This window comes from Pituophis catenifer, unplaced genomic scaffold (assembly GCF_029215685.1).
Source record: "Pituophis catenifer annectens isolate HBS135680 unplaced genomic scaffold, rPitCat1.0.hap2 SCAF_2, whole genome shotgun sequence".
Classification (NCBI taxonomy): Eukaryota; Metazoa; Chordata; class Lepidosauria; order Squamata; family Colubridae; genus Pituophis; species Pituophis catenifer.
The window spans coordinates 13,925,622-13,951,643 of NW_027256882.1; the positions used below are offsets into that span (position 1 = coordinate 13,925,622).

General features: G+C 42.3%; 1 protein-coding gene across 1 annotated transcript; it reads left to right on the forward strand.

Moving 5' to 3' along the window:
- The first annotated feature begins 22 nt into the window (after window positions 1-22).
- Window positions 23-24,600, forward strand: LOC139309878 (vomeronasal type-2 receptor 26-like). The gene is made up of 6 exons (XM_070934073.1): window positions 23-70; window positions 14,603-14,878; window positions 15,625-16,440; window positions 19,735-19,962; window positions 20,621-20,747; window positions 23,690-24,600. The coding sequence occupies exons 1-6, from the start codon at window positions 23-25 to the stop codon at window positions 24,598-24,600; spliced, it is 2,406 nt and encodes an 801-aa protein (XP_070790174.1).
- Window positions 24,601-26,022: the final 1,422 nt, after the last annotated feature.

Below are 26,022 nucleotides of genomic sequence, written 5' to 3' on the forward strand. Positions count from 1 at the left end.
GCATACGCAGAAAGTTATGCACATGCACAGAAGCACCGTGCACACTCCCAGTTCTGAACCAGTAGCGAAGGTAAGTGGAACCCACTACTGACTCACTCACCTGAAGAATTCTCTCTTATAGGGAGGCACGTTAAAATAATAAAACGGGCGTCCAGGAATATTTTGAGAAATGGTCCCTCCAAGGATATGGTCTCCTGGCTTGAAATGATATATCAGCTTTGATATACCCCCCTCCAGAGTCAAGGAACATTTGGGCTTCAACGTCGCACAGACTGTCTGTAGAGGCAACAGAAGCAGGAAAAAAGGCAGGATTCGAGGGAGGGAAAGGACAACATTCTGCTCTTCAAAGCTGCATAGGAGCTGAGTGAGAAGCATTCCAAGTTCCCAGAACACTTTGTGTCCTCGATGGCTCTCTAAGGCGGAGGGATCCCAAACAGGGCTTTACATCTGAAGCGGGTCGGAATGAAGAAATCTGACAGCCTCTTTCCCCTGGCCTGGAATTCGGGCAAAGCTTCTAGTCGAGAGGGGACATTTATGAGTTAGCCCTTTCACTCTTGGGTGGAAAACATCACCTGATGCTTGCTTATGCTCAACCCGTATGCTATCTTTGAGGAGATCCCTGGAGGGGTTTGCTTAAGAGAAAGAAAATGACTGGTATAAGGATAATTGTGAAGCAAAGAACGCCAGCCCTGTGGGCAAGCTGATCGCTCTCTTTGGCTGCATTGCAGGGCCAGAGAAAACAAGTTGTCCAGCTGTGGCTCCTGCATCTGGGACGATTCACGGTTCAAACTTGGCTAAAACTTTTCAAAGAGGAAAAGCCAGGATATCCCTTAGAGAAATAAGTTGGAGGGACTTGGAAAGGAAATGGAGGTAGTCTTCAACTTACCACCACTGATTTAGTGACTGTTCAAAGTTACAACAGTGTTAGGATATGGTTTGAGCCTAACTATGTTGTACAGGCAATATAAATGTACTGTAACTTTAAGCTGTATATGTATTATGTGGCTTTAATGCTGAGTCATGCTGTAATTAGGTAATGATTGGTTGTGAGAATATTTAAGCAAGGTACTGTCACGTATTCAGTCTGCTGTTGATGATGAAGCTGCTATGATAAGCTACCATTGAGAGGAGTTGTTATCTGTAATCATCGTTGGATGGATCTGCAACCATCGTGGTTTGTGAACCAGAGTGAGTTTGTTATTCTAACCAACTACTGTTTGTTGGGTAAGAAGATTCTGTAACTACTGGACTGATTTACTGGCAAAGACTTGGAATTTGTTTAAAGACTATGAGACTCTTTTTCTACTATAAAGTAAGCTTTTGATAAACCAGTTTGCATAACTCTTATTCATTATGTCACATGTAAATGCCTTATTCTCTAATATGTAAATAGTATATGAACGGGATATCAGGGGTTAATTTATTCTTCACTTCTTAATGTATTTATACTTCACCACTCCCATACCTAGCTCCACCCATTGTATATATAAGGAGCTGCACACACATATATTTGAACACTTAACTCTTATATAATTTATTGAGTCTGATCCTGAAAATATCGCAACAAGCTGGTAGCAGAGGATGGTTGAATTGACTCAATAAAAACTTAAATATGTCTAAGAGAGATAGGCCCAACACCAGGGCATACAGCAAAGAAATGGAAACGGATCAAGAAATAATAGATGAGTCCACAAATGCGATTTCGAGAGAATCTGAAGAATACACAACTGAAGACGAAGAAATAATAGATGAAGATGATGACCGAGAGGAAATCAAAATAGAAAACAACGAACTCAGGTCAGAGATATTAAAACTGTTAAAGAGCCAGAAAAATGATGAAAGTCTCATCGCGAACCTCCAAGACATGTTGAAAAACAGCGGAGCAGCGAGAGAGAAGCACATCGCTACTGAAAAGTCAAAAGATTCAAAAATAGTGAGTGATACGACTACAGAAAAGAATGCTATAAAGAAGAAAAACGGTGATCCCGCGCAAAATTTTGAATGGCAGCCATCTTGGTTTCAACAGACCTCCAGAGTGAGCGAAGCAGAGCCAATCAGAAAACTTGATTCAAAATTTCTGGCGCGAAAGACACTACTAGATAGTGAAAACGAAAAAGAAAAATCAAACACCTCAGAAGGATCAGAATCAGAAAGTGAAGGTGATTCAACAGATACTCAAATAAAGTCAGCAATGAAGATGCTTTTTGCTGCATTTGGACCAAAACTAAAAATTACCAAAAAGTCAACCAGAAAACAAACGAGCAAGCCAACGTCTCAAAATCTACCCACTCCCATCCTGACGACGAGAGCACCGACGCCTGAACCAAGAGAGCCCTGCAAATACCGCCCCACACCGCAGACCGATGCAAGCACCAACGCTCTCAAGAGAAGAAAAAGAACAACCGCCATCGTCAGGACCCCCAAGATCGAGCCGGAGACCGATTCATCTGAGGAGGAGCTGAACGAGCGAGCCGCAACGACGAGAACCTCTCACGACGACTCCAGGAACGAAATGAGCAACGCGCATGCGCGAGACTACGCAGACGGCCCGGGAAGACATGAGTTGCTGAAAGGACCCTGCAGACTCGTTGCGAGCATTCCCACGCCGTTTTGTAATTTCCAGCATTTACAAGACCACGGACTACCTCCGGTTGTAAGTAATGGACCCAATAATGTCGGAAACTTGCCCAGTGACTTCCCAAAGCTGAGAATAGATGGCATTAATTTACAAGAATGGTATCAGCAGCTCCAGGTTGTCTTTATGAAAGAAAACTTACTGTTTTTCATCACTAATCCCCCAAAAAGACCTTGGACTTTAAAGTTAGACTGCTTACACCATAGAGCATTTTTCTTATTAATTTCTAGTGTATCTCCTGCCATGTATCACAGCATTAAGCAAAGTCTGACTGTCTCAGAAATTATTCAATGCATGTTCAATTTGTTTCACAGTGATAGTGTAGCTACTACCACAAGAATGTCTAAAGATTTCTTTTCTTCTATGATAAAACCAGGGGTTTCCATAAGTGAACATTTAATATCTTTAAACAAAATAAGAGCTGAACTGCATTTAAGGGGGGAGGTGATTTCAGACCAAACAATGAAAAGTGTTATCATCAACTCACTTGACCCATCATGGAACAATTATATGTCACATTTAGACACAATCAATCTAGGATATTTATCCATAGAAAGTCTATCCAATAAGTTAATAGCTGAAGACAATTCAAGGAGGAGTCGCTCTAACAACCACATAGAACACAAACCATATAGAAAAGTAGCTTTCCAAGAAAGATATAATGAAACATTCAGATGCCACAATTGTGGATCCAGGGAACACAATAGAAGAGATTGTCCCAAAATTTCAAAAGAAAGACATAGGTCAGAACACAGAAACAAATACACCTATAGACAGTCTTCCATTGATAGACATAGATATAGAAGCCCACCAAATTACAAAGAGCATAGAGGGGGCAGAGATAATTCAAAGGACAGAAAATCTGGTTCACTGAATGGACTAAACAAGCAAGACAACACTAACATACAGCAAACTGAGGATAATAATTGGCTTATTGATTCTGGAGCAACCAATCATACCACTAATAATAAAAGTATATTATCTTCATTTATAGAAGATAAATTTGTAATAAAGGTAGCTAACCAAGAAAAGGTCCAAGTATTAGGTAGAGGGAATGTAACCTTACCTGGTCTAGGAAAAATAGAGGGGGTATTACTGATACCTGAGATACCTCACAACATACTAAGTGCCATAAAACTAAGCAGAGATTCTGATATTAATATTGTATTTTCAAAAGGAAAAGCAACTTTGGAGAAAAATAAAATAGATATAGGTACAGTAATGATTAAGGGAGGCCTACCTTATTTAATAACTAAGGAGAAATGTTTACACAACATTGATTCAAATATGGAAGATTGTATTGAACCAGATAATGGAAACATTAGCAACAGTGACAATGATGAATGTAAAATAGCTCATGATAACAAGGATGCACATAATGAAAAAAAACCAAAAATAGGTAAGCCAATTCATGATGAGTGTGCTCATGTCTTACATAGGAAGTTAGGACATGCCAGTTTTCCTGTAGTACAGAAAATGACTGAACATGCAGAAGGTGTTAAAATAAAAAATTGTGAAAACTATTTGGAATGCTCAGTATGTAAATCTACAAAACTAAAAACTAGTCCCAGGCCTAGAAAATCAACAAGGTTAACCAACAAAATTTTTGATTTAGTACACATGGACCTGGTTGGTCCACTAACTCCATCAATCATTTATAAAAAACGTTACTTCTTAACCATTGTGGACGACTATAGTCGCTATGGATTTGTTTACACATTAAAACACAAAGATGAAACCTTTCAGAAATTTAAAGAGTTTTACAAACGCGTAGAAACACAACACAATATCAAAATAAAACAAATAATGACAGATAGGGGATGTGAATTCATGTCTAAGGAATTCTCCCAATGGCTGAAGGACAAAGGAATGTTACATTACACATCTAGCCCATTTTCTGCGTTCCAGAACGGAATTGTAGAGAGGAAGAACTCAACATTACAAACCATGATTAGATGCACATTGGAAGATGCTGGCTTAAGCAAACAATTCTGGTCAGAAGCCCTACAATATTCCAATTACACACAAAATAGAACTTGGTCCAGCATTGTAAATAAGACACCATATGAAGTGATGTATAATAGGAAACCAAAATTAGCACACATGCACATATTTGGAGTCACCGCAGAGGTACACATACCTAAACAATTAAGAAGAAAGGGAGAAAATGTGTCTAGAAGACTTAGATTTATGGGATATGAGACAGGCACAAAAGGGTACAGATTCATTGATAATAATAACAAATTTATAGTTTCCAGAACAGCTGTGTTTCATGAACAGGCCAACTGGTCTAAAATACATCTTAATGAAATATTCCCAAGCAACAACACAGATACAAAATCCCAAGAGAAAAGAACTATAGAAAAGCAAAATGACAACAAACATAGAAACAAAACTAAAACATGGACAAACAGTCAACACAAAATAAAGACAGATACATTAACAAAAAAGGAAGCAAGATATTTGCATGACAATAATAGTAAACCTGAGAAAACAATTAGAAACACTAGAAACCAAATGCCAAACAAATACAAAGATTATATAATGCATATGGATGGAGAATCAACGACACCTAACACATATGAGGAAGTGTTAAAACTTCCTCCTAAAGAAAAAGAAAAGTGGGAATTAGCAATGACAAAAGAGATGGAAAGTTTACAAGGATTAAATGTATTTACACCTGCAATTGCACCAAAGGACAAAACAATTATTGGCACTAGGTGGATATATAAAATTAAAAATTTAGAGGGAGGCAATACTCTATACAAGGCTAGATTAGTTGCACAAGGTTATGCACAGAAATATCCAGAGGATTATACTGACACATACTCCCCCACAGTAAGAACTGAAAGTGTCAAAACGGCTCTAGTTGTAGCATCAGCACTCAATCTCGATGTATTCCAGTATGACAAACAGACTGCATATTTACACGCAAAATTAGATAAGGAAATATATGTAAGAGCACCTCACAGTCAATACACAAACAAGAATGAGATTTGGTTATTAAACAAAAGTTTATACGGGTTAAAACAATCTGGTAAACGATGGTATGATTGTTTAGTGAAAGTACTTAAAACTATGGAATTCAATGCTACTACTGCTGATAACTGTTTCTTTGTTAAAAAGGGTAATGATTACATAGAATTTGTATTGATCTATGTGGATGACATTTTATATATAGGTAAACATAAAGAAAGAAGAGAAACATTTGTAACAAAGTTAAATGAACATTTCTCATTGAAATCTTTAGGCAAAGTAAATAAGTATCTTGGTGTTCAAATTAGTAAAACTAGAAGGGGATTCAAGCTTTCTCAGAAAGATAAGATCATAGAACTCTTGAACAAATGTAATCTAAGTGATGCTAAACTCTGTGACACTCCAATGCAAACTGATTTCCTAAGAAATGCAGATGAATCATCCCCTGAATTCAAAGATAACACGTTCTATAGATCAATCATAGGTTCACTTCTTTACATTTCCAATTGGACAAGACCTGATATCGCTTTACCCCTCAATTTATTGTCCAGACATGTCAGCAAACCAACAATGTATCATTGGGAAGCTGTTAAAAGGATATTAAGATATTTAAAAAATACTTTAGATTTTTGTTTAATGTTAGAACCTAATAATGTCAAGGAGCCAAAACTCACATGTTACGCAGATGCAGATTGGGCTGGAGACACTTCATGCAGAAAAAGTACATCTGGTTACTTATTTCTCCTAAACGGTTGTCCAGTTTACTGGTACACTGGCAAACAAGATTTAGTGGCCACTTCAACGACAGAAGCGGAATATGTTTGTTTATCTAAAGCAGCAAATAACCTTGTATGGTTTAATGATTTAATTTCTGATGTTTGGAAAAAACCTGCCCTACCTTTTGTCATGCATGAAGACAATAAAGCGGCCATTGAAATATCTAGATCTGACGCCATTGGACAGAGATCTAGACATATAGATATAAAATTTAAACATGTGAGACAATTATCTCAAGATGGATTTATTAAAGCAGTGCATTGTGAGACATCAGAACAATTAGCTGACATATTGACAAAGCCTTTGCCATCTAAACAACATAAATACTTGACTTCCAAGTTATATGTATTATATTGTTCTGAATCTGAATGTAATAGGTGTAGCATATCGAATCGGCATTTAGAGGGGGATTTGTCACATGTAAATGCCTTATTCTCTAATATGTAAATAGTATATGAACGGGATATCAGGGGTTAATTTATTCTTCACTTCTTAATGTATTTATACTTCACCACTCCCATACCTAGCTCCACCCATTGTATATATAAGGAACTGCACACACTCTCTTCCTTGCTTCTATCTGTGAATATTCAGTGAATATAGAATGCCTTATGTAAATAAAAGGAAATATATTTGAACACTTAACTCTTATATAATTTATTGAGTCTGATCCTGAAAATATCGCAACACATTACTCTCAGCAACGTTTCTCTGTGCAATCTACTCTGCTGGTTGGTAACACAACAACAATATCCTTAACATACAGCACTGGAAAAAAGTAACCTATGACCCTTTTTCACACTTATGACCATTGCGGCATCCCCGTGGTCACGTGATCAAAATTCAGATGCTTGGCAATTGACTGATATTTATGACGGTTGCAGTGCCCTGGGGTCATGTGATCACCTTTTGCGACCTTCTGACAAGCAAAGTTGTGGTGGCGCAGTGGTTGGAATGCGGTACTGCAGGCTAACTCACTGCCGACCGCCAGCAGTTCGAAACTCCCCAGGCTCACGGTTGACTCAGCCTTCCATCCTTCCGAGGTCGATAAAAGGAGGATCCAGATTGTTGGAGGTAAGAGGCTGACTCTGTAAACCGCTTCGAGAGGGCTGTAAAGCACTGTGGAGCAGTATATAAGCCTAAGCGCTATTGCTAGTGCTAAAGTCAATGGGGAAGTCAGATTCCCTTAATAATTGTGTTATTATTTTGATTCATTTCACAAGGTCACCATATGGGGCAAAACTCATTTAACAACCGTCTCCCTTAGCAACAGAAATTTTGGACTCAATTGTGGTCGTGCGCCGAGGACTAGCTGTAGGAAATAAGGACTGACTTCAATATTTAAGGTGTTGATTATCATTGTAAAGTTCTGTGTGGGTCAGTTTCTGCTTATGCCCCCCTCATATCAGGGGGTTTGATTTGAGGGTCCCAGGGATGAGTGTCCCAGTGGCTGCTCCAGGGGTGGGTTCTAAATTTTTTTACTACCGGTTCTGTGGGCATGGCTTATTTTGTGGGCATGGCTTGATGGTCATGTGACAATTCTTTAGGATTTAGCAGAGGTACTGATCTACCAGGCTTTTAACTGCTTGCAGAAGCTGTACCGGTCTACCCATTTATTTTTGCAGGCACTGGTCTACCCATTTATTTTTGCAGGCACTGGTCTACCCATTTATTTTTGCAGGCATTGGTCTACTCGTTTGTTTTTGGAGGCACTGGTCTACCACCAAACTGCCTTTTACCACTGATCAGCTGTAGGGCGGCCCTTTGAAGCCCCACTGAAAGAGTTTAAACAGTTTTTTTCCTTATAGCCCATCAGCTGGGACTCAGGAGGCAGCAATAGATTGGGGGTGGGGCCAAATAAAAGGTAAGAATAACGCGGGGGGGGGAAGCGGGGCGGCAGAACTGGTTCGGTGATGTCATATCGTCACTGCTACCAGCTCGGTGGAACCGGGCCAAACCGGGAAGAACCCACCACTGGGCTGCTCCCCTCTCAAAATGGCTTACCCCAAATTCTTTTCTTCGTGGTCCAGGAGAATGAAGGTGTCAGTCAGGCCTGAAAATCCAATGCAAAAGGGAGGGTCTACAATTGCTCTGGGAAATTTGGGGCCTTTTGATATAAAGAGATGGAGACAATGTAAATCCTTGCTGCTGTTCATAGTTCTGCCTGCTTAAGTTTTATTTGTACTATTTAACTATTTCTTAACTATAGGAGTTTTGCTCCTATGGAATAATAGTAACGATAACTATATTATTATAGCTACAGTATATCCCTATATCTCAATGCAACTTCTGACTGCATTGGCTTTTTTGGCTGCCACCGCACACTGTTGGCTCATATTTAATTGGTTGTCCACTAAGATTCCAAGATCCCTCTCACAATTACTGCTTTTAAGCCTGATTTCACCCAATCTATATGTGTACTTTTGGTTTTTCTTGCCTAAGTGTAAGACTTTACTTTTGTCTACGTTGAATTTCATTTTGTTAGATAGGGCCCACTGTTCAAGTCTGTCAAGATCCATCTGGCTCTTGAGCCTATCTTCTAGGGTGTTAGCTATTCCTGCCAGCTTAATATCCTCTGAAAATTTGGTAAAGTCCCCTTCTTTTCCATCATCTAAGTTATTGATGAAGATATTGAAGAATACTGGGCCTATAATGGAAGCTTGTGGTACCCCACTGCTTACTTCCCTCCATGGGGCTCCCCTTGAGGAGCACCCGGAGGCTCCAGCTGGCCCAGAATGCAGCAGTGCGGGTAGTGACGGGAGCAGCATGGCGCTCCCATGTAACACCGCTCCTGCGCGAGCTGCACTGGCTCCCGGTGGTCTTCCGGGTGCGCTTCAACGTGTTGGTTATCACCTTTAAAGTGCTCCATGGCATAGGGCCTAGCTATCTTCGAGACCGCCTGCTGCTACCGACGACCTCCCATCGACCTGTGCGCTCCCACAGAGAGGGCGTCCTCGGGGTGCCATCAGCCAAACAGTGCAGGCTGGTGACCCCGGGGGGGAGGGCCTTCTCTGTGGGGGCACCTACCCTCTGGAATCAGCTGCCCCCAGAGATAAGGAGAATCCAAGACCTCAGTGCCTTCCGTCGTGCCCTTAAAACCCATTTTTTCAAGCAAGCCGGGCTGGCTTAAGAAGAAATTTTTAAATGTTTTAATTGGTAGTGAGTTTTAATTGGGCCAAATTTATATATCTTTTAATTGTTTTTTTAATATTTGTACTGCATGTTTTTTAATTTTGGCTGTTAATTAATTTCTCCTCAGGGAGAAGGGCAGTATAGAAATTTAATAATAAATAAATAAATAAATAAATAAATAAATAAATAAATAAATAAATAAATGTAAGCATAGTACCATTAAGGACTACTCATTGAGTATGGTTTGTCAGCCAGTTTACAAATCCATCTGATGGTGATGCTATCTATGCCACTTTTTTCTAGTTTACCAAGAAGTAGGTTGTGGTCTACTTTGTCGAATGCCTTGCTGAAGTCTAAGTATATTATGTCCACAGTATTTCACTGGTGTTACTAATTTAGTCACTATGTTGAAGAATGAGATAAGATTGTTTTGGCATGATCTGTTTTTAACAAACCCATGCTGACTTCTAGTTATTACTTTACTTGTTTCTAGATGTTGGCAGATCTCTTTTTTTATTATCTTTTATTAAATTTTGAAGGGCGGTATACAAATTGAATAAATAAATAAATAAATAAATAAATAAATAAATCAATCAATCAATCAATCAATCAATCAATCAATCTATGGTATTTATATCTATATCACTCTTTATCTCTCTATCTCTATCTCGCTATCTCTATTTTTCTATCTTCTATCATCTCTTTATCGTTCTCTCTTTCTGTATCTCTTTCTTTATCTCTACCTCTATCTATCTATCTATATTTATCTAATCTCTCTCTCTCCTCCCTCTCTCATCTAATTTATATCCCTACATTGATCTATATCTGTCTAATCTTTATTATCTAATCTATATCTATATTTATATTTATCTATCTCTCTATGTCTATGTCTATCTCTCTGTCCATCTCTATCTATCTATCTATCTATCATCTATCCATCCATCCTTACAGTTGTCAAAGTTGAGAAAGACACTTCTAAAACTTATCATGACTTTTCTACATTAAAAAGTTTTATCTGAGTTTGGAGTGTGAATCATCCCAGGGGGAGGAACTGCAGCTGGATCCTTTGGTCAACATGTTTTCTCTGGCCCTCCATTGGTGTCACAGAGAAAATCGAGCCTGTCGTCAGGACTGGTGTTCTTTGCCTTATGATTATCAAAATCACCGTCATTTTCTCTTCTTAAAAAGAACCCCAGGGACCTTTGCCAAGATCGTCTTTAAGTTGAGCATCAACAAGAGCAGGTGATGTTTTCCATCCAAGGCTGCATAGACTGATTCCTCTTGTCTACTAATGCTGGATTTTGACCAAGGTCCAACTCAGGGGAAGAAGACTTAAGGTTTCTCCACTCCTATCCTCTCTGGAAAGGAATCAAAGGCTCAAGAGGTCTTGGAGAGCTTCTCCTCATCGTCCTAATCAGTTGTGAAGCCAGAAAATTCTTCTAATCCTCATCAGAAATGTTGCTGGTGTTTCCCTTGCTTCTGCTGCTTCTACTACGGATAACCTGTGGGATGTGGAAGACCAAATGCTCCTTGATTTTGGAAGGGAGTATAACACAGCGCGTGCAGGATTTCAAGTCAGCAGACTATATCCTTGGCGGGATTGCTTCTGAAAATATGGTTCTGCGCCCATTTCACCATTTCAATGTGTCTCCCTCTACCCAAGAATACTTCCAGTGAGTCCAAAGGAGGGGGTGGAATTGCCTCTAGCTCATTCACGCCCTGATTTCTATCAATTCTATATTCTTGATATGGCATATCCAACAAAATGGCTTTTAAAATATGCACTAATCTTATCTTTGTTGTACATAAATGTCCATGCCACCCAAATCTTAAGTCATGTCCTTTTATTTCTCATGAACATCCACCTTTTCATTCAAATTAAACAAGCAATGAAGTATAATTTCAGATCAAGTAACCCCAGTCCTCCCCTTTCTTTCACATTCTGTAACACCTTATATTTAACTCATATTTTTTCTCCCTACTACACAAATGTAGATGTATCTTTCTGCCATGTTTGAATGATACATCAGTTGTCAAAACAGATACTGTCTGAAATAAAAATAATTTTCAACAACAATGACAAATGTATTTTCTCCCATCCCAAAATATCTTTTTTTAACTTTGTTTCACATCTTTATGTAGTTACTTTGAAATAACATATGATTCATATTTGTTATTTAATACCAAAGTATTTTATCTTCTTCTCAATCTTAAAACCTGTTTTATTCATTCGTTCTGTTTTACCTTCTGTTTCTGTTTGGTTGTGAAACCTGCTAATAGACCAAATTATTTTAGTTTTCCCATTAGCACCCTGATTCCCTTTAATGGATCATCCAAAACCAGCCCCAAATCATCTGCAAAAGCTCTTAAATTGTACAGTAAGTCTCTTTTTAATGGTCTTCATGAATAAATTCTTGTAAAATTATTGTCATTAGAAATAAAGTTTAGCAGTACTTAATGTCCATATAGCAGAAGTAGGTTTCAGCAGGTTCTGACCAGTTCTGGAGAACCGGTAGCGGAAATTTTGAGTAGTTCAGAGAACCGGTAGTAAAAATTGTGACTGGCCCTGCCCCCATCTATTCTCTGCCTCCCAAGTCCCAGATGATTGGGAGGAAATGGAGATTTTACAGTATCCTTCCCCTGCCATGCCCACAAAGCCACACCCACAAAACCATGCAATGCCCACAAAGCCACACCCACAGAACCGGTAGTAAAAAAATTTGAACCCACCACTGCCATATAGGCTACATTTTATCCATGTGAGCGAATCCTTTGCTTCCTAGCCACTCAACATTCATTCATTCCTGTCATTTATTTATGGGGAGCAGCTGTGCGGAGAACAAGGGAGTTATCTTCTGATCGCTCTTTTATTTGGAGAGATTTCAGGGGCTAGTATTAGCACTCAGAGCTCCCATCTCCATTGCAATGATGTCCCTCTTCCTTCAAAAATGTCTAGTCTGCCATAGATTTCACTGGAAACTCCCAGAAGCAGAGAATATATTATGACACAGAAGCTAAATGGAGTATGATAGTGTGATCCTATTTCTTTTTGCAGGGCAGAAGCAAGAAAAATTTATTTATTTATTTATTTATTTAATTAAATTTTTATACCGCCCTTCTCCAAAATAGGACTCAGGGCGGTGCACAGCCAAGGTAAAAACAAGACATATATACAAACATGGTGAATCTAAAAAACTATTTAAAATAATTAAATGTTTTGGCCGAATTAAAACCATTTCCAATTTAAAATCAATTTAAAAATTAAAAAATTTGGTCAAGCCAGCCCAGCTTGTTGGAATAAATAGGTTTTTAGGGCCCGACGAAAAATCCGGAGGTCTGTTATTATGCGTAATTCTGGGGGGAGGGTGTTCCAGAGGGTAGGCGCCACCACAGAGAAGGCTCTCCCCCTGGGGGTCGCCAGCCGACATTGCCTGGCGGACGGCACCCTGAGGAGGCCCACTCTGTGTGAGCGTACTGGCCGGTGGGAGGCTATTGGTGGCAGAAGGCGGTCTCGTAAGTACCCCGGCCCTAAGCCATGGAGCGCTTTAAAGGTGGTCACCAACACCTTGAAGCGCACCCGGAAGACCACCGGGAGCCAGTGCAGCTCGCGCAGGAGAGGTGTCACGTGGGAGCGCCTCGTCGCCCCCATGATCCCCCGCGCGGCCGCGTTCTGGACCAGCTGGAGCCTCCGGGTGCACCCCAGGGGGAGCCCCATGTAGAGAGCGTTGCAGTAGTCCAGGCGGGAGGTGACGAGTGCCTGAGTGACTGTGCGTAGGGAGTCCCGATCTAGAAAGGGACGCAACTGGCGTATCAGGCGAACCTGATAAAAAGCCCCCCTGGCCACGGCCGTCAAATGATCTTCCAAGGACAGCCGTGCGTCCAGGAGGACGCCCAAGTTGCGAGCCCTCTCCGTGGGGGCGAGTGATTCACCCCCAATAGTCAGCGATGGCGTCAGCTGGCTATATCGGGACGCCGGAAGCCACAGCCACTCGGTCTTGGAGGGGTTGAGTTGGAGCCTGTTTCTCCCCATCCAGGCCCGCACGGCCTCCAGGCACTGGGACAGCACTTCAAGGGCATCATTGGGGTGGCCTGGGGTGGAGATATACAGCTGGGTGTCATCAGCGTATTGATGGAACTCCACCCCGAAGCCACGGATGATCTCACCCAGCGGCTTTACATAAATGTTGAACAGAAGGGGCGAGAGTACCGACCCTTGTGGCACCCCACAAGCAAGGTGCCTCGGGGTCGACCGCTGCCCCCCTGTCAACACAGATTGCGACCGGTCGGAGAGGTAGGAGGAGAACCACCGCAAAACGGTGCCTCCCACCCCCAACCCCGCCAACCGGTGCAACATGATACCATGGTCGATGGTATCAAAAGCCGCTGAGAGGTCTAACAGGACCAGGATAGAGGAATGACCCCTATCCCGGGCCCTCCAGAGATCATCCACCAATGCGACCAATGCCGTTTCCGTGCTGTGCCCAGGCCGGAAGCCGGACTGGAGCGGGTCTAGATAGACAGCTTCATCCAGGTACCGGGGAAGCTGTTGCGCCACCACACTCTCAACAACCTTCGCAACGAAGCGAAGGTTGGAGACTGGACGATAGTTAGCCAAAACAGCCGGATCCAGAGAGGGCTTCTTGAGGAGGGGCCTCACCACCGCTTCTTTCAAAGCGGCCGGCAGGACCCCCTCACCCAAAGAAGCGTTAACAATCATCTGGAGCCAGCCTCGCGTCACCTCCCGGGAGGCCAGTACCAACCAGGAGGGACACGGGTCCAATAAACATGTGGTCGCGTTCAGCCGTCCCAGGATCCTGTCCATGTCCTCGGGAGTCACAGGATCGAACTCCCCCCAGATAACACTCTCAAGACCTGCCTCAGTCATCCCGTCCGGACATACCCAGTCAGAGGCCAGCCCTTCTCGAATCTGAGCGATTTTGTCATACAGATATTGCACAAAATCCTCAGCTCGACCCTGCAAGGGGTCATCCCGCACTTCCAGATGGAGGAGGGAGCGGGTCACCCTAAACAGGGCGGCTGGGCGATTATCTGATGACGCGATAAGAGCGGCAAAATAGCTAGTTTTGGCATCTCCTTTCCTTCATGTTGACCATCCAAGAGATCAACCAGAATCCAAGTATCTTATCGAATATCACTTTGGGCTACAACCTCCATGATATTTATTGCAGCGAAGAAATGACTTCTGAAGCCTTGCTTGACCTTCTTTCTTTTGGACAAGCCAATATTCCAAATTATATGTGTGGAGGCGAGGAGAATCTGCTGGTTGTTCTTGATGAGACAGACTCTGACATCTCCATCCAGATTTCGACCCTCTTAGGCATCTACAAAATCCCACAGGTAAAGCTGGGAAAACTGAAAACTATCCATTTCTCCCTTAAAATTCCACCTGAAAACTCAATGCGTAGCAAACTATGTAATAGTGTGCAGTTAGAAAGTTACAAGGATCCATTAAGGTTGTAAGCAGTGGTGGGTTTCAATTTTTTTTTTACTACCAGTTCTGTGGGTGTGGCTTGCTAGGCGTGGCATGGCTTACTGGGCGTGGCTTGGTGGGAATGGCAGGAGAAGGATACTGTAAAATCTCCATTCCCACCCCACTCCAGGGGAAGATTACTGCAAAATCCCCATTTCCTCCTGATCAGCTGGGACTTGGGAGGCAGAGAATAGATGGGGGTGGACCAGTGAGAATTTTTATTACCGGTTCATCGAACTACTCAAAATTTCCGCTACCGGTTCTCCAGAACTGGTCAGAACCTGCTGAAACCCATCTCTGGTTGTAAGTTGAAGACTGCCTGTAATTCAGAGGTGGAATTCACTTATCTTCCCTACCGGTTCGTAAATGTGCCACCTCTGTGCATGCAAATGGCTTTTAATGCGCAGTAGTTGTGCATTACATCCGGGCAGGTGGGCAGAGCCTCCCGCAGTCGCTGCTACCGGTTTGCGCGATCCGGACAGAACCGGCTGAATCCCACCACTGCTGTAATTTTGTCATTTGTATGGACTTATGTTGCTAGGGTGTTTTTACAGGTTTAACGTGACTCATCTGCAACCCCTTCTTTTCATTTAATCCCTTCTTTTCATTCCAGATATCTTATGCTTTTGTTTCTCAAGTGTTGAGCAATAAAGACATGTTCCCGTTTTTTTACCGGATGGTGCCTGAAGAAGGAATCCAATATTTAGGGATGGTCAAACTCCTCCTTTATTTCAGGTGGACCTCCACCGGCCTCGTTGCTCCAGACACAGACAAAGGAGAGGTGTTTCTGAAAACGTTGACGCCACTCCTGGAAACGAATGGCATTTGTGTCCTTTTCTCACTAACCCTCTCAGGGATAAATCGGTACCAAGCGGATATCCCTTCTGATATCTTTCTCAAGTGGAAACAAATCAATGTATATATTTTCTTGGTGGAGACACAGTCTGGCTTCTTTACAATATGTCTTATAGAAAATCTCTTTGAGGAGGAAATAAAGCCTAAACAAGGGAAAATCTGGATCATTACAGCAATGAGAAATATCATCCTTGACTTGAAGTATTCTTCTCTGTCTTTCCAGTACACCTATGGCTTTTTTTCTTTCTACATCCAGACCAAAAATAAGATAAAATATGATGACATGGCTCTCTTCTTTGCTTCAATGGACTGGTATGTTTATCGATCGTTTCGGTGTTCGTATTCAAAACATGTCTTGTCCGTGAATGGCTGGATGAGATGCAGAGAGAGAGAGAAGCTGAGGTCTTTGCCCCAGGAGCAGATTGAAAGGGTGCTTTCCCTCAATGGCTACCGCCTCTACCACACCATCTGGGCAGTGGCCCATACCTTAAACGCTGCCTATGCCTCCAGATCCAAGTGGAGGAGGAGGAAAAGTGGGAAGGAGTCGGGAATTCAAACGCTGCAGCCTTGGCAGGTATTTTGTTTTCATCTCTGATTTCTCTATCTAATGCCCGGGTCGGCAACCTTAAACACTCAAAGAGCCACAAAGGTCCTAACCGGAAGCCCCCCATTCAATTCTGGAGCCAATCAGAAGACCAGTTCCCCCACCATAGAGTCTCCTCCTAATATGGCATCCTTCTTCCTCTACCTGTCCTAACTGAAAGCCTTATCAAATTGGGGAGCTGACCGGTGACAGGGAGCCGCAGCAGAGGGATGAAAGAGCCACATGTGGCTCCAGAGCCGCAGGTTGCTGACCCCTGATCTAATGTAATCATCACTTTGCAAATAGTGGAAGGTGAAATGCTTTGTTGTTTGCAATAAAGGAAAATATTGATAACAAAATAACCAATTTTGTTGTATACATGATGTACAATGACAATAAAGGCTATACTATATTTGTAGCTCAGGGTTGAAATAGCAGTAGCACTTAGACTTATATACCGCTTCACAGTGCTTTACAGCCCTCTCTAAGCAGTTTACAGAGTCAGCCTATTGCCCCCAACAATCTGGGTCCTCATTTTACCGACCTCGGAAAGAGGGAAGCCTGAGTCAACCTTGAGCCTGGTGAGATTTGAACTGCCAAATTGCAGGCAACTGGCAGTCAGCAGAGGTAGCCTGCAGTATAGCACTCTAACCACTGCGCCACCACAGCTCATGGAAATGAAAGGTCCTTGGTGCTCTCTGAGCTTGGTTATTTTCTTGCAGACATTTCATTATCCAAACTAGGTAACATCATTGGCAGATTAGCACTGAGGATGTTACTAGTTTGGGTAATGAAACAGCAAGAAAATAACCAAACTCAGAGAGCACCAAGGACGCTTTGCTGTTTACCCTGAAAAACCAGGGTATTTGAGAAGAATATACATGATTTTCACTGGCTTGCTCTGAGCCTTCTTGCTCCCTTAAGAAATGGCTTGTTGGCACCTTCTGGTCTTCACCATGACACATTTTGCCAAGTGCCAAGTGCCACCTGTCCTTTGTGGGGTCTAGGACAACTTCAGTGGTAGGATTCAACAATTTTTACTAACGGTTCTGTGGGCATGGCTTGGTGGGCGTGGCAGGGGAAGGATACTGCAAAATCCCCATTCCCACCCCTCTCCAGGGGAAGGATACTTGTTGTGACTCCGACTCCCGAGCCTGTCCTCATGGAGGAAGAGGACTCTGAAGGTGAGTGGGAGGAACTGACAAGGCCTCCCTCTCCAGGACCCTCCTCTCTGGCAATGCCTCAGGTTCCATCCGAAGGCCAGGAGGAACAGCCTGGGATGGGCCAGGAGGAAGGCATTTCGGAGCACCCATTGATAGAGAGTTCGAATCTCCCCAGGCTCAAGGTTGACTCAGCCTTCCATCCTTTCTAAGGTAGGTTAAATGAGGACCCAGTTTGTGGGGGCAATAAGCTGACTTTGTATAAATATACAAAAGTATGAAGGCTATTGCTTAACGCACTGTAAGCCGCCCTGAGTCTCCGGAGAAGGGCGGCATATAAATCAAATTAAAAAAATAAATAAATAAATAAATAAAAAAATAAATAATGATGAATCCTGGCTTGTCAGAGGGAGAAGCATGCGCAGCAAAGGAAGAGGCATGGGAAGGTCAGGGATTGAGCTGAGTCACTGAGCCACACCCCACAAGGATAAAAGGGGGCGTGATTGCTCGGCAGGCTTTGTGACAGACAAAAGTTTAAACTCTAAAGAGTCACATCGTGAATCCTACACTTCGGCTCAGATATATTTTGGACTAAACTCTTGTGGATAATTTGTCGCTCTGGAAACGGACTGCAGATAAGGCCTCTCCTGCTTTTTTTTTTTAAAAAATTTGATTTATATGCCGCCCTTCTCCGGAGACTCAGGGCAGATTACAGTGCGTTAAGCAATAGCATTCATAGTTTTGTATATTTTATACAAAGTCAGCTTATTGCTCCCACAAACTGGGTCCTCAATTTACCTACCTTAGAAAGGATGGAAGGCTGAGTCAACCTTGAATAAGAATAAGAATAAGAATAATTTTATTTCTATACCGCCCTTCTCCCAAAGGACTCAGGGTGGTGTACAGCCTATTAAAACACAAGACAACATCAGTTAAAATAGTTTAAAATTATTAAATGAATTCGGCTCAAATTTAAAACCCCAGAAATTTAAAACCCAATTTAAAATTGTTATGTTGATAGACCAGCCTGGCGGAACAACAGGGTTTTGAGTGCACAACGAAACACCCGGAGGTCGGAGATCTTACGTATTTCTGGGGGCAGTTCGTTCCACAGGGCTGGGGCTCCCACAGAGAAGGCCCTCCCCCTGGGTGTCGCCAGCCGACATAACTTGGCCGATGGCACCCTGAGGAGACCCTCTCTGTGGGAGCGAACTGGCCAGTGGGAGGCTATTGGTGGCAGAAGTCGGTCTCGAAGGTAGCCGGGTCCTGTGCCATGGAGCGCTTTAAAGGTGGTGACCAACACCTTGAATCGCACCCGGAAGACCACTGGGAGCCAGTGCAGGTCACGCAGGAGAGGTGTCGCGTGGGCACAACGGGTTGCGCCCATAACCACCCGCACGGCCGCATTGAGCCTGGCAAGATTCGAACTTACTTTAATTGCAGACAGCTGGTGTTAAATTACAGTGCTTAGTCTGCAGAGCTATCCAATTAGTACTTTTGGGAGTACTAATTGGACTTGGCAGGCGTTTTACAGTTAGCTGCCAGAACTCTCATCTGCCAGGAATTCTGGTCTGTTTATACAATAAATTATTGGCAGGCGTGTTTGATACTGCATTTGTCTGTGTGAGGATGGGGGACAGAACAATACTGCAAAATCCCCATTCCTTCCCCACTCCTGGGGGAAGTATACTACAAAATCCTCATTCCCTCCCACTCCTGGGGAAGGTTACTGCAAAATCCCCATTCCCTCCCCACTCCTAGGGAAGGTAACTGCAAAATCCCCATTCCCTCCCCACCCTACTAACCTGCTTTCCAGCTCCATTCTCCTGTGCAGGGCAAAAAAAGAAGAGTTAGCTGATCAGCTGGGACTCAGGAGGCAGTGAATAGATTGGAGGAGTGGGGGTGGCACCAGCCATGCCAAGTCATCCAGAGGTAGTATTTGCCAATTCTCTGAACTCCTCAAAATTTCCATTACTGGTTTACCAAAACCGGTCAGGACTGGCTGAATACCACCTCTGGACGACCTGGCATGGCAAACTCACTGTGGGACAACACACTGCGGGACAAGAGTTACACTAATATCAAAGAAATGGTGGAACATACCTTCTAAAATTTGTCATTCTAGCTACATCCTTTTCTACAAAATTCTCAATTTTACAACAACTCCATAAAGAGTGTATACCTAAGTAAGGACGGAGAGCTGATAGCTGACTTGGACATTATCTACTGGGTGAAGTTTCCCAATAAATCTGTCAATCAAGTCGTCTTTGGGAGCGTAGAGAGACAGGGATCCTTGGAGTCCAAGTTGATTATCAAGGAGGATGCCATCGTGTGGCCAAAATGGCTGAACCAGGTGAGAACATCACTTCTACTCATACCCCATCATTGCCAGCAGCATTCTGGCAGTGGATTGTAGGACAACACAACACAGTATCTGAATATCTTTTCCAATTCCTTCATTGCTACCTTACCAACGGTGATATATTTCTTGACTGCTGGTTTCTTTAATCTAAAAGGTAGAATCTATCCAACACTTTAAAATTTTTATTGTCATTCTTATAGTGGGTTATTGTATTGTCATAGTTTAGTCACCTTTAATGTTTGTCCTGTTGTTACAGTGTTCCTTATTTTTTATTCTTCTCTCTTCTCTTCTCTTCTCTTCTCTTCTCTTCTCTTCTCTTCTCTTCTCTTCTCTTCTCTTCTCTTCTCTTCTCTTCTCTTCTCTTCTCCTCTCCTCTCCTCTCCTCTCCTCTCCTCTCCTCTCCTCTCCTCTCCTCTCCTCTCCTCTCCTCTCCTCTCCTCTCTTGCCCTAACATGGAGCTTAAAAATCAACCAAGAGGAACCCAAAGGGGAATAATGGAGAGAGGAGATTAATTGAGAAGCCATCGGCAGTTATTCCATTTGAAGAGTTAGCATTGAATACCGATTTTTAGTTAAACCAAGTTTAGTTTCCTTTCCTTAGATGCAGAACCCCAAGACCCATTCATTAATATCTCTTTTTATCTATTTAGTCCATGCCCCCTTCCAGGTGTGTTGAAAGTTGCTATCCCGGATGGGTCAAGCTAGTTCCAGAAGGAGATCCAGTCTGCTGCTACAAGTGTGTTCTTTGTGCAGATGGGACCATCTCCATTCAGGAAGGTGGGAATTCTAGAGAAGTGGGGTTTCAGTCAATCCTATTACCCATCTCTGCATCCTCATTTCTGTGCCCAATTGGTGGTTGTATGAAAGTGTGGCCCCAAGTATAACATCATGAGAACATGGAGTATGGAGATGAAGTCACTGTGCAAAGTTATTGATGAAGATTCTCAGTCTATCCAGGTAGACCTGTCTGGAAGTTGAGTCGTGGCAACTGGACTTCTTTTCTTGTCGCTTTGAAACATCTTACTGCTTGTCCAAGTAGCTTCTTCGGTGTGAGGAAGTTGGTTAGAGGGACCCCCTATTTGTCTTCCGGTGTGGTTTCATTTATCACCTAATCTGAATAGGCTCATATTAGGACTCAGCTTTATCCAGATCTGAATAAAACTTGTGACTCAGCAAGAATTGGACTCTGCCTCTTTGTTTGTTCCAGGCCAGGTCAAGTATTCCTGCTTAACAAGTAGGCAGAGAGCCATTGGGATGTAAGTGAGCCTGGATAGCTCAGCAGACTAATGCATTGTAATTCAGCTCCAGCTGTCTGCAATGTCTGCAATTAGTAAGTTCAAATCTTGCCAGGCTCAAGGTTGACTCAGCCTTCCATCCTTTCTAAGGTAAGTAAATTGAGGACCCAGTTTGTATAAAAAAATATACAAAAGTATGAAGGCTATTGCTTAACGCATTGTAAGCCGCCCTGAGTCTCAGGAGAAGGGCGGCATATAAATCAAATTTTTTTTAAAAAAAGTGTTCCAATTCCTAAATCCCCTAAAAGTCATTAAGTGTGGCATCCCTGGTGAACATGTGAAGTGGTCTTAAACTTCCTGGGGACTGATAAAAGAACAGCATAAATAATTGGGGACAGGTTGTGCCTGAGGCCTCCTTAGTTTTTTCTAAAGCTAGTTTAGTCATCTGGCATCTCTTTTTCCATGTGGAGCTCTAATCTGTTTTAGAATAAAATAGAATAAGAGAGTTGGAAGGGACCTTGGAGGTCTTCTAGTCCAACCCCCTGCCCAGGCAGGAAACCCTACACCACTTCAGACAAATGGTTATCCAACATTTTCTTAAAAATTTCCAGTGTTGGAGCATTCACAACTTCTGCAGGCGAATTGTTCCACTTATTAATTGTTCTAACTGTCAGGAAATTTCTCCTTAGTTCTAAATTGCTTCTCTCCTTGATTAGTTTCCACCCATTGCTTCTTGTCCTGTCCGTCAGGTGCTTTGGAGAATAGTTTGACTCCCTCTTCTTTGTAGCAGCTCCTGAGACATTGGAACACTGCTATCATGTCTCCCCTAGTCCTTCTCTTCATTAAACGAGACATACCCAGTCCCTGCAACCATTCTTCATATGCTTTAGCCTCCAGTCCCCTAATCATCTTTGTTGCTCTTCTCTGCACTCTTTCTAGAGTCTCAAAATCTTTTTTTACACCGTGGCGACCAAAACTGGATGCAATATTCCAAGTGTGGCCTTACCAAGGCATTATAAAGTGGTATTAACACTTCACGTAATCTTGATTCTATCCCTCTGTTTATGCAGCCCAGAACTGTGTTGGCTTTTTTGGCAGTTGCTGCACACGGCTGGCTCTTATCTAAATGGTTGTCCACTAGGACTCCAAGATCCCTCTCACAGTTACTACTATTGAGCAAGGTACCACATATACAGTACTTGTGCATTTTGGTTTTCTTCCCTAAATGTAGAACCTTGCTTTTTTCACTGTTGAATTTCATTTTGTTAGATAGCGCCCAATATTCAAATCTGTCAAGATACTTCTGTATCTTGAGCCTATCTTCTGGAGTGTTGACTATTCCTGCCAGCTTGGTGTCATCTGAAAATTTGATGAGTTCCCCATCTATCCCCTCATCCAAGTCATTGATGAAGATATTAAAGAGCACTGGGCCTAAACAGAGCCCTGGGGTACTCCACTGCGTACTTCCCTCCATGTAGATGCAGTTCCATTGAGGACTACATGTTGAGTGCGGTTGGTCAGCCAGTTACGAATCCATCTGGTGGTGATACTGTCTAACCCACATTTTTCTACTTTATCTAGTAGTAGGTTATGGTCTACTTTATCAAATGCTTTACTGAAGTCCAAGTAAATTATATCGACAACATTCCTCTGGTCCACTAATTTTGTCACTTTGTCAAAGAATGCAATAAGATTAGTCTGGCATGATTTGTTTTTGACAAACCCATGTTGGCTTTTGGTTATTACTTGGTTTTCTTCTAGGTGTTCGGTGATTTGTTGTTTGGTTATCTTTTCCAGAATCTTCTCTGGTATTGAGGTCAGGCTGATAGGTCTGTAGTTTCCTGGATCTATTTTTTTTCCTTTTTTGAAGATGGAAACTACATCAGCTCTTTTCCAATTCTCTGGCAGTTCCCCTGTGCTCCAGGATCTTTGAAAGATATAGTTCAGTGCTTTTGAGATATCATCTGCCAGTTCCTTCAGAACCTTGGGGGGTAATCCATCTGGTCCTGGTGATTTGAACTCGTCTAGGGTAGACAGGTGTTCACTTACCATTTTCTTCCCTATTTTAACTTGTGTTCCTAATCTGTTTTTTTGTGGTGCTGTTTTTCATAGATTGGACTGTTTTTTTCCTTTTGTGTAAGGACAGATGCAAAAAATGAGTTAAGTAGTTCTGCTTTCTCCCTGTTGCTTGTCACCTTCTTGTTGTTTCCTTGACTTTTTTCTTGTTTTTAATATGTTGGAAGAAGCTTTATTTGTTATTTTTTACTTTAGTCACAAGCCTTTGTTCATTGTGAGCCTTAGCTTTCCTCACTTCATCTTTACAGGCTCGGACTATTTGCTAATATTCTGCCTTAGTTATTTGCCCCTCTTCCCACCTTTTATACTTGTCATACTTGTCCTTTTTGTCTTTGTCTAATCTGTATTGCTGGGAGTAAATACGGATTCCAGTCAAAAAGAATAAGTTCTTATTCTTGTCCTTTGCAGATTCAGAGCAATGCATCAGATGTCCAAACAATCTCTATCCAAACGAAGATCAAGATCGATGTATCCCTAAGATTACAGTCTTCTTCCATTACAGAGAAACTTTGGGCATTATCATGGTTTCCTTTGCTTTATTCTTATCCTTAATCACTGGGTTCATTTTAGGAATCTTTATTAAATATTTGGAAACCCCGATAGTCAAAGCCAATAACCGGGATGTTTCCTACATCATCCTCACTTCCCTCCTGCTTTCCTTCTTGTCCACTTTTCTCTTCATTGGGCGGCCAAGCAAAGCCACCTGCCTCCTCCGACAAACAGCCTTCAGCATCATCTTCTCAGTGGCTGTCTCTTCCATCCTGGCCAAAACGATCACGGTGGTGCTGGCTTTCCTGGCCACAAAGCCAGGGAAGAGGATGAACAGATGGCTTGGGAAGAGTTTTGCCAACTCCATTGTCCTTTCTTGTTCTGCTGTCCAGATAATCATTTGCTCCATCTGGCTCAGTGTCTCTCCACCTTTTCCTGACTCTGACGTGCACTCCCAACCCAGAGAGATCACCCTGCAATGCAATGAAGGCTCTGTCGCCATGTTTTATGTTGCCCTTGGGTACATGGGCTTCCTGGCCGCCATCTGCTTCACGGTGGCTTTCCTGGCCAGGAATCTGCCTGGGGCCTTCAATGAAGCCAAGCTGATCACCTTCAGCATGCTGGTCTTCTGCAGCGTTTGGCTGTCCTTTGTGCCAGCCTATCAGAGCACCAAGGGGAAGTCCATGGTGGCTGTGCAAGTCTTCTCCATCTTAGCCTCCAGCGGTGGTCTGTTGGTCTGCATCTTCTTCCCCAAGTGCTACATTATCATCCTAAGGCCTGATCTGAATACAAAAGATCACCTGACCACAAAAAGGAAAGACGGCACCTGAATCTGAAATATTTATGCAGTGGTCCATTTATTCTGAAGAAGCAATGTTCCTTCAAATTGGCATATTAGATGCTGCTAAAATAAGCAACTGCCTTTTCTTTCCATCGTAGACCTTTAGAAAAGAAGTCATCACTTCACGCTGCATTAGCTAGCAACTGTTTACATCCTCTTTATGTTTAGCTTGAATTTTCATCTATGCCATTTGAATCGCTTGTCCTGCCGGCACAACAGAGATGAAGTCTATTGCTGAAGTGTGACAACCCTTGAAATATTTGAAGAGAGTTGTTGCATTTGCTTTCAACTCTCTTTGTTGCAGGCTAAACAATCCCTGCCTTCCATGGAGGACCTGTATACTGCACGAGTCAAAAAGAGGGCTGTGAAAATATTTACAGACCCTTCATATCCTGGACATGAATTATTTCAACTCTTACTCTCAAAACGATGCTATAGAGCACCTCACACCAAGACAACTAGACACAAGAACAGTTTTTCCCAAACGCCATCACTCTGCTAAACAAATAATTCCCTCAACACTGTCAAACTATTCACTAAGGCTGCATTACTATTACTATTAAGTCTTCTCATCGTTCCTATCACCCATCTCCTCCCACCTATGACTGCATGACTGTAACTTTGTTGCTTGTATCCTTACGACTTATATTGATATTGTTTCCCGATTGCTTATTTGTATCCTATACTATCATTAACCTTATGATTGTACCTTATGATTCTTGATGAACGTATCTTTTCTTTTATGTACGCTGAGAGCGTATGCACCAAGACAAATTCCTTGTGTATCCAATCACACTTTATTTATTTTTATTTTGGCCAATAAAGAATTCTATTCTATTGTATTCTTTTCACTGTTCCTTCTGGCTTTTGGTTTCCAGGGCTTCAATGCCTTGCTTATCTTTTTTTGAAGTTGTAATTGTTCTTTCTGTTCTGTCGTACCCCAAAATTGGATACTATACGTGGACTCTTCTAGGTTAATGAGAACACCTGCAAAGAAGCATATCTTACGGTCAAGATTTCTGTGGGGCAGGTTTGTCAGGCAAAAGAGACCTCTATGTTTGGGATTGCATTATTTTTGTGGGTGAACTGACATTGCTGCAGCTGTCCCAGGACTGGCGTGTGAAAATGCCGAAGAAAGAAGAGAGGATCACCCAATGAAGCAGATTGGCTGGACAAAGACTGGCTGATGGAGAAAAAGACCTACATTGGAAAAGACGTAACTCAGATGTAACTGAGGGACAAAGCATGACCAAGCATGATCGCTAGAAGGAACAAAGTAAAAATAAAGTAAGGATTTTTTAACATGACAAACCTCAGTCAGTCATTGAGTTTAACAAATGTGTAGGTTATGGAGAGAGCAATTCAGACAGTGAAGGAACTGGAGGAAGCTCTGTAAATAAATGTATATTTG

Coding starts and splice junctions, on each gene's coding strand:
- LOC139309878 (XM_070934073.1), top strand. CDS start 23: ATGCACAGAAGCACCGTGCACACTCCCAGTTCTGAACCAGTAGCGAAG. Junction 19,963..20,620: donor GGCCAAAATGGCTGAACCAG/GTGAGAACATCA, acceptor TTATCTATTTAG/TCCATGCCCCCTTCCAGGTG. Junction 20,748..23,689: donor GACCATCTCCATTCAGGAAG/GTGGGAATTCTA, acceptor TGTCCTTTGCAG/ATTCAGAGCAATGCATCAGA.